The sequence below is a fragment of the Helianthus annuus genome, chromosome 12, assembly GCF_002127325.2.
Source record: "Helianthus annuus cultivar XRQ/B chromosome 12, HanXRQr2.0-SUNRISE, whole genome shotgun sequence".
Taxonomy (NCBI): domain Eukaryota; kingdom Viridiplantae; phylum Streptophyta; class Magnoliopsida; order Asterales; family Asteraceae; genus Helianthus; species Helianthus annuus.
Genome location: NC_035444.2, coordinates 36,785,397 through 36,795,247, shown reverse-complemented (window position 1 = coordinate 36,795,247; position 9,851 = coordinate 36,785,397). Strand labels below are relative to the sequence as shown.

General features: G+C 35.4%; 1 protein-coding gene across 1 annotated transcript; it reads right to left on the bottom strand.

Moving 5' to 3' along the window:
* Positions 1–7,401: 7,401 nt before the first annotated feature.
* On the bottom strand, positions 7,402–8,329 carry LOC110894709 (auxin-induced protein 6B). The gene has a single exon (XM_022141937.2). It carries the CDS (start codon positions 8,287–8,289, stop codon positions 7,873–7,875), a length of 417 nt encoding a protein of 138 aa, XP_021997629.1. The 5' UTR covers positions 8,290–8,329; the 3' UTR covers positions 7,402–7,872.
* Positions 8,330–9,851: the final 1,522 nt, after the last annotated feature.

The following is a 9,851-nucleotide window of genomic DNA, read 5'->3' as shown; positions in this document are numbered from 1 at the left end:
TAAAACATAAAGTTGTACACCATCTTCGATCACCTTCATTGTCTTCAACTACTCTCTTCATCTTCGGCCACTAATCACCATGACCACCAACAAGGCAACAACCGCTACCACTCTATTCCCCTCATAGATCGTAACTTGCAAAATCATAACCCAAGTCATACACTCTAATCTTTCACCCTTGTTTAAGTAACAAAAATTTATTTAACAAGGATCAATATTTAAACGATACAAGTTATTGGTTTTAAACCCTAGTGAAATCAACCAGAATCCAGAATCCTGACCTCTGAAGAAAAATGTTCATTAAATGATGAGGTGTGCGTATGTACAATTGTACATTAGACCTTCCGTAATGGAAGGTTATATGGCGCCTTTCCTCAACATAGCGCTCTATGGCGCCTCCCCACACCACCCTGGGGGGGCGTTATATCACATGAACTAGGTTGGCTCGTGAAAATTATAACGGGGTTATTGTTTTTGTTTCTTTCACACACATATATGTATAATTGAAGGGTATAACCCCACTACACACCAATCTGATATAACCCTATCTCTTACACAAACTCCACTTGTCGCATAACCCCATATCATGGGAGGTTATGGAGGGTGACCTCCACACATGGTCTTACACAATCGACTCGTAAACAGGGGCGGACCCACCCTTTTGCCAAGGTGGGCGGCCTCACCCCTTGAAAAAAAATTTAGTGTATATTTTAGGCAAAAAACCCAACCGCACCCTTTGAAAATATGGTTAAACACCTCATCCGCACCCCCAACAAATAATTTCTGGGTCCGCCACTGCTCGTAAATCATCACATCCTTTATCTTTACCTCTATATAATATTTTAGATACTTTCATTTTTAACGACAAGCCCTAGCAATACATTTTTTTTTTCTTGTAATTAGTCATTTATATATTTTTTTTCGGGTATTCATGATTAATACTTATAACAAACTGTTTATTCTATATACATTATATATAATGGTGAACGGGGCGCTTTGCGGGGAGGGGTTCGGTGAGGCGAATCCCCGAGCGGGAACACCGCTGCCGACCCCTCGGGGAGGCTAAGCGGGGAGTGGGGAGCGGTGAGTGTTCACCGCATGAAGGGAGAGAGGGAGAGGGTGGCCCACCATTGATTCAACCAATCAAGTATTTTCCTTTTTTTTCTTTTTGATTTTTTCAACTTAATTAAAAAAATAAAAAAACAAGTCCCCCAAGAGAGGAGTGCCCCTATCAAATTGAGGGTATGGGGGGAGTTAAGTGGGGAGTTGACGTGACGCGTGCTGATTGGCTGTGGGTAAGAGAGGTCACTCCCCACTTAGAGGAGTGCCCCTTACACGCTAAGTTAAGTAATAACTTACTTTATTTAGCATATAATTTTGAAACTGTTATACAAAAATGGTAAAAACTAACAGACCTTAAATATAAAGATTGTAAGACTTTTTTTATATAAGGGTGAAGGGGGTGCTCACCTAATAGGTGAGTCCCCTCTCTTACGCCAAACCAATCTCCGTGTGCCACGTCAACTCCCCTCTTAAACTCCCCTAACACCCCAATTTGATGGCGCCACTCCCCTCTTAGGTGAATTGGTTTTTTTTTTTTTTTTAAAAAAAAAAAGGAAAGCTGTGATTGGTCACTCCCTCTCTCTCTCCTCCCTCTCTCGGTGGCGGCTCACCGTTTCTCTCTCCTCTCTCTACTCACCGCATGGTTGGCGGTGTTCTTGCCGACCGGGAAAACCATTCCCCGCTTGCCCTCACCGAAGACACCCCGCTTGCCCTAACGATTGTGAAACCTACTTGAAACATTTACATGAAAACAAATAAACATGAATCATTTAAGTTGTCCCCAAACTCACTTGACAACCAATGAAGACTAAGCTGACCACATTAGGGTTGATTAAACACATGATTTCGACATCTAACATAATTTTGGAATAAAATCTTTCAAATATCCTTCTTATTATTATCCAATAAAAAAAGAAAAGTCTCACCAAAAAGTACCTCTACGGCTCCACCACCAGTACACTTAGTAATTCATATATACGTACATACATAAATCGTTGATTTAAAAAATGATTTTATTTTGCATACATTGATTAGGAAATATAAAATATATTTGTCAAATGTCTTACTTATATATATGGTTATTAGATAATGATCATATTTGTGAAGTTTTTGTACTATCAGGGATTGGGGAAGTTGTGTAATAATTGTTTCCATTACGATCACATTTGTACTATTGATTTGGGATAATGGGACTAACAACATACATGTGTCAATTCTTTTTCCCTGCGAGGTATGGGGCGCAATGCCCATGTCACCTCAGCCGGAAAACAATAATAGCGCCCTTCACCCCATACCGTCAGAGCTATAAGGAGTGGGGGGGGGGGGGGTATTGTACCATCGCCAGCGGAATAGCGAACATTCACGAGAGAAAATGGTGGGTTTTGTGCTTTGACCATTGAGTCAACGGTAACATTTAAAAAAAATAATTCAAAAATCAATTAATATAGCCTCTATATATACACACACTCTCATTTTATTACGAACGGGTGGGTGTAAAGGCCAAAGCCCTGTTGAAGCAAAACATTGATGATGAAGACCAGACATCTGTTTTGGCCAAACAGATGTTTGATACAAAGCAACAGACGTTTAAAGAACAAAGGTTTATTCAATGCAAGAGTACTTAGCTTAGAACAAAGTTTGTAATGTAATAGATCAGATGCTAGATTCCCGCAGATGTTTGCAAACATCTGTGTAATATTTTCTGTTAGGAATGTTAGATGTCACTATCAAGGTGACACCAGCTGATTGCCAACAGATCTTTCGTACTTGTATAAATAGATCGCATGTGTTGGATATCTATTTCATCACATCATTTCATTCCTTTTGTACGAACAATAAAGTTGAGTGATCAGGCTGAGAGGAAGTTTATAGAATCAATCTGTAATCATTTTGATATTTAGTTTGATGAAACTTTCCACTTTTGTATGCTCAATCATTCCGCACTTCCACTGTTTATAAACTATTCATTCATATTCGTCCATCTAAAGCATATCAAAAGCATCTCACTTCCTAACCTTATTTTGTTCCGCTTCATTTTCGAGCAGGTACGATGGAAGTCTAAAAGATGTACAATTTTATTTATGGTGTTAATATTTACACACCCCTCATCTTTATCTCTCTTTATATATACATAGATATATACTGAGAGAGATAGAGTGAGAAGGATATAAGAATAAAAATTTAAGTGTGTGAGAATAGAATGAACCTTTATTTATCATAGAAATTTGCAAGTTATTTTTTTGTTGGCCATCATTTTCAGGTATTATGAGAAGTTTTTAAAATGTACAATTTTTTTTTTTTTGAAAGGTAACATGTACAATTTTATATATCAGAAAAACTTGCAAGTTATTTATTTGTTCGCCATCATTATTAAACGAAATTGACAATATTTTGTGTGTCCCATAAAGTTTCTCTATTTGATACTTGTTAAAGAATGATTTGATAACTTGACAGAAATTTCATACGTCATTATCACTTTCTTTGAAAACAATAGAGTAACAAACAAAAATCATTGACATAACAATAGTTTAATTGGGTATCTGTAAACGCTCTCTATTCTTACATCTTTATTAACTCCTGTTGTAAAAATGCTTGTAATGTTTTAAATTATATTAAACTACAAGGTATGATGATGGTCTATCTTTGGAGGATGATCCGCCACGTAGGCGACACGTCATAGTCCTCCGAAGGATGAATCATCCTTCAAAACTAGAGGACATGGGAGGATGGTCCTAGTCATAGTCCTCTACCACTTTTATGTTTTTTTTTATTTCTTTTAATCTTCAACTTTTATTTAACATTTACCAAATAAAGTAACAAAATATTTTCATTAATATTAAAAAACATTACATAAACTTAAAAAAAATTAAACTTAAAGAAATAAATTTAAAAAAAAACATAAACTTAAAAAAAATAAAGTAAAAAAAAAATAAACTTAAAAATATCCTAACATATTAAAATAAGCTACTAGTCTTCGTCTTCCATGTGGTGGCCGGGTTCGTTTTACGTATTGCAGACAAATGGCCGACGTACATTTTTGTAAATTACTGAAACCCCTTTGCCCCCTAGCGTCGTTTCGCAATGTAAAAAACGGATCTGACTGGGCCATGTCGCCTGCAATACGTAAAAACAGTGGACGACTCATGCGGAAACGACGTCGAAAAATCTCGGCTGGGTACACGGGTTCGTCGGCAAAATAATCGGCTACTAGTTTATCGTGGCCGGCTATAAATTTAAAACAAAACATAAATGAAATTAATTATAAAATACATTTTCAAATCTATATAAAACATAAGGAAAAAAAAGTAAAATACCTTCTTGGTCTCGGTTATATTTTACTCGTCTAGTTAGCCGTTGGGACGACCCTTCATCAGCCGCCATGAACACCTGAGCCGCGTTCATAATCATGTTGTGCATAATAGCATCCTCTTCCGAAGATGATGAATACCACGCAGACGAAGACGATGAAAACATAGAAGAAATTGAAGAAATGGGTGAAGCCATGATAATTTTTTAGCGAGAGATGGGGTGGTAGCGGGTAAAAAATGGTACAAAATATGAAGAGTTTTTATAAAAAGGGAAGAGTGGTAATAAAATGTGAGAGAGAATGAGTTGGTAGAGAGTGAAAAGTTATGAAAAAAAGGGTTAAACAGGTGAGTATTTATAAAAATGGAAGTGAAATGGGGTATTTTTTGAATTATGACCGTTTGTTTTTAAATAATATAAATTCTGAATTTAATTTTGTTTTCAAACGGTCAAATGCACATCGGTCCCCACACCTGTTTGTGCGCGTCCTAAACGTCGGAAGTCGGACGTTGGCGACGGGACGGGGGGGGGGGGGGGGGGGGGGGGGGGGGGCGGCACGGTGTGCCATTCGGCGCCAGACCAAGACGTCCCGGGGACGTCTCCCAGAGTAGCCTAATTACACTAGTAGAAAATTAGTATACTGAAGGAAGGAACGTTACTTAAACCTTCGGTTCAGTTGATAAAGGTCATTAGTTTTGTTGGGGAAGCTTTCATGCCAGGGTCTCCCCTCCCCCGGTTTTTTTCGTTTCATTGTGTTAGCTTTTACGAAATTTTTTTATTTTTATAGTGTAACATATTCAATTTTGAGAGTCCAACCTATCATGGTTTTAAGTTCAAGGTCCGCCAAACTTACAGTGTTAAAAGAATCGGTTCTTTATTTTGTGGGTCAATGGCTCAATATTAAGCTAATTCAACATACTTTCTTTTTCTCACTAGTTAATTAAGCGGCCATATTTCTTTTTTTTTTTAATCCGAATGGAATCACAACTTTTTTTTTCTCATTCGAGCAAAAGTAATCTTTACCTAGAACATGTTAAGGTAATCATATTATACTTATTAATAACCCGAACTATGTAATTGTCGGTTTAACACCCTTTCAACAAGTTAGGCATTAAGTACGTAAACTTACTTATTAATAACCCGAACTATGTAATTGTCGGTTTAACACCCTTTCAACAAGTTTGGCATTAAGTAGTACTTAAACAATTTCTTTTAACTATCACTTTTGAGTTGGTGTTGTCGCTATCAAATTCTTTCATCGATCGATCATTTCATAGTGAACCAATCGGTGCCTTTCACTAGTACATCCCTTCACTAGTCACCCTTGAAGTCATTCCCTTTTCATAAACCGACTATGTCTATTCCTTTCTCCACCCTCCCTCAATCATCGGCCGTGCCCAATCCTTTGTCACTTCAAGAATCCTATATAAGCATATGTGTGAAACACTCACATTCAAGCACATATCACAAAATCAGAATCCAACATTAAAAATCGGTTTTTGAGACTAGAAATCCATATGCTCCAAAATTAAAAAAATTTGGGATCCAATACTAATAATGGAGAACATTAAGAATGTTGTATACATAATAGTTAAAAAAAAGAAAAGAAACAATGACAATAAGACCAAACTTTTAAATAAGATAAATAAGTTTGAGGGACTTTTTCTCAATAAAAAAATTCACAAAAAATTAAAGGTTTTTTTTTTTCTTTTTTTTTTTTTACAAGTAAAAGAAGTTGAAATGACTCTATGCAACACAATTGACTGGTTTACTCGGTTTGAACCTAGGTTTTTACTATAAAGAGGCTTTGCCTTTTATTACTGGGATACGTTATACGACACAAGTTGCGTAATATATAAAATTATAAAAAAAAATACTTACAGTCAAATCTTTATTATTGGGGATAGACAAAATTTGTGTATTATCAAAGGTGACATTCTTAGCATTTTATGTGTGTTTTGTGCTAATCATGTGGAGTCTGTAAAACATCTTTTCAGGAGTGTAGCGTTGCGATTTCAACATGGCTTTGTGTTGCGAAGTGGTTAGAAATTAAGTTGCCCGATTTAGTCATGTAGAATACCTTGTTGTTGTGGGTGGATGAGTCGGGATGGTTGAGAGCTAAAAAGGTTTTTACGGAGGTCATTGTATGGACAACTTGGTTGGTTATTTGGTATGTTAGGAACGAAACTATTTTTCACACAGATGATCAAAAGACGGAGCTTATTTTCGATTCTACTCGCCATTTCTCTTATACGTGATTTGTCAACAGAAACATAAAATCCAGTATTCGGTGGGACTAGTTGATAAAAATCCATTTGGACCTATTTACATCTTAAAAATAACACTATATTCATATAAAAAAACCTTTTGTATATAAAGTTTTATGTAAATTCGATAAGGTATTGGGATATGTTTATTTTTTAGACATAAATTTTATTAAAAGATTAATTGAATATGATATGTTTTATTCATAAATGCCCCAACCTCTTCATGCCCCTATAATGTCTATGGGGATGGTATGGAGGGCATTATCAAAGTTTTACATGCCTTTATAATGCCCATTACCCTTGATATCACAACCAAAAAAACATAAGCAAATTGAGGCATTCCAGCGGCATCACAACCAAACTAAACAATATTTCTGATGCCGGTTTAACTTATAATTTATACTTGATCAAATCTAGATTAGAAGTTCGAAATAAAGTTGTATGTAGTTCAATTAAATCATGTTTAAGCCTTTTTATAGAAATATTGAACTAAAAGAAAAAAAATCAAATGTGTATATGACTACTTTTTAATTTAATTAATCCAATTCTTAACTTTAGTTACCCACTTACCCGGTCTCGAGCAATTACCGATCTATTAAGATAAGGATATTAATTTTTAATTCTTTGTCATATAAAGTAAAAAATATAACAAATATTAAGTCATTAGTCTCCTTCACATGGGGGCTTTTTGAAACACACCCCACTCATAATAATTGCTGTAAAAAAACTACAAAAAATAAAATAAGAAAACATTAAGTCATTGTTATGCACAACTAGCGTTGGATTTTCTCTGCAATTTGTAGTCATAATAATAATAATAATAATAAAATTAATTAAATCACATGGAAATTTACAAAAGTGACCCCAATCTTTAATCAATTAGCCATTTCTCTCCCTCTCTCCTCTCCAAGTTTCTTTGCCACTCCGATTTAAACCCGGGACGACGGTGTTGCCATCTCCATTTAGTTGGTGAGTCAACTCGGTGACTCGGTAGCACTCGTCCCACCACCATCCCAACTTTCAAGGGTAATTCCGTAAAAATACAGAACACAAGACCATCAATTCAATCATCATTGATAGTTGATACCTACAATCTTACCTTTTGTATATTGCTAGGACAAATTACCAAAAAGTCCCCAAACCAGAGTTAGCTCTTTGTGCATGATCACCGAGTCGACTCGGTTTTTTTCTTTATTTTTTTTTTGGAACGACTACAACATCATATTTTTTTCTTCATTTATTGGAGGAGAGGCCGAGATTCGGGCCAAAAATCAATATTACTCCTGATGCCTACGTGGCAGTGACGTTGAAACTCTTCAAAATTCACGGTCCGATTCCCTGTAGAATCGGACCGTGATAAGAAACAAATAATCTCTTCAAACAAATACTCGTCACACGGGATCGCTAACGGACCCGAGTGAGAGAACCCGAATTCCTCTTCGGCTTGAACAAGCAACTTGTTGAAAACCGGGTGGTTGAGGTATGTCGCCCGGACGACGAACCGGCGGCAGTTTGAGCCGACGGAGACTGCGACGTGGCCGGCGGGGACGTCTGACGGAATGCATTTCCGGGAAGCCAATGCGGCTTTTTTTCTCCACCGGCGTAGCATTTGACGGAGGTGTACAATGTGGCGGATTTTGCTGCAGCCTGACATGTTTGTTCGATTTGTACTTTTGTTTTCAGTTGTTTTTGTGTTGTCTGAGGAGAGAGGGTTTTTTGGTGGAAATGTATGGTTGGTTATATACAAGTTTGAGTACCAAATTGCCCCTGGGTTTGGGGTTAATTGCAATTGTTTGACGGCTGTATTTGTTGTTTACATATAAAAAAATGATATGTATTAAAATAAGATTTTGGAAAATAAGCATTTGTGATTCCATACATTTATCTGGAATTATTATGTTACATTTGTTTGTCTATTTTTATTTCTAAAACTATTTGTAAGCATATTTTAATTTTTTATATCTTTTTAAGATAAGATGAGATAAAAATATGATGTGTTATAAAGTTTTGAGCATCTTGTTGCGACGTCTTTTTTATATATCTTGATATAATTTTTTCGAATAAACATATTTATTTCTATCTGGATATTCTTTGTTACGGTTTTAACGTTTTATCTTCTATTAAATATTTTTTATAGTTTGCCTTTTGTATTTTTTAAGGTTCATTTTTATAACGACATAATAATATTTGTGATTTACAAATATGTCTTCATCACATGCCTTTTTATTTGTGTCAATTTTCACTACCATATCGTCGTAACGCGTGGTAACTTCTACTAGTTATCATATATGTATTAGAATAAGATTTTGAAAAATAAGCATTTGTGATTAGATACATTTATATTCCCCCTTTGCGGTATGCGCATTTAATCTATATATGTGTGGGCCATCGGGTGGCAAAAGTGAAAGTGCATTAATTTTAACGTTATTTTACTAATTTCCTGAAAATAGTGTTAAAAGCTGAGAACAGTTAATCATGCATCATGTGGTGGCGTTGATAGCTGAAAGACAAAAGGGTACATGCGCTAATCGGTCTTTGTCCCGATTGCTGAGTGTTATGTGCTTTATGTCCAAGACTTGATGCAAAACTACTATCGAGCCGGGGTCTCAATGGAAGCAGTCTCTCTATTCATATGGGGGGTAGAGGTAAGACTTCTTACCCTCCTTAGACTCTACATTTGCTTTGCTATTGGTGAGATTTACTGAGTATGATGATGATGATGATGATTAGATACATTTATAGGAGATTAATGTGTTAGATTATTAATTACTTTATCATGGTTAGTGAGTTTGTTTATGTTTTTTTAAAGCTTACTAGTTATAGGACCCGTGTTACCACATGGGTAGGTTTAATAATGATCGAAATCAAATACTAAAAAACAGGTTATAATATATCATTTAAATTTTTGTCTTTAGTTGTATATCTTTATAAAGTAATGTTAAAGACATATATGAAATGTCCTTAATACCCTTATCCCTTAATGTCCACATAATCTCAAATATATATCAAATGCACCGATCATCATCATTATCATTTAAATTTTGGTCTTTAGTTCTATATCTTTATAAAGTAATGTTAAAGACTGTATGTGTGACCACACAGGTAGCTTTAATAACCACCGAAATAGATTATAATACAGCATTTAAATTCTTTGTATTTAGTTCATGTTTGATATAGAAATTAGCTAACTAACTGATAATTTCTTGTCTAAAATGA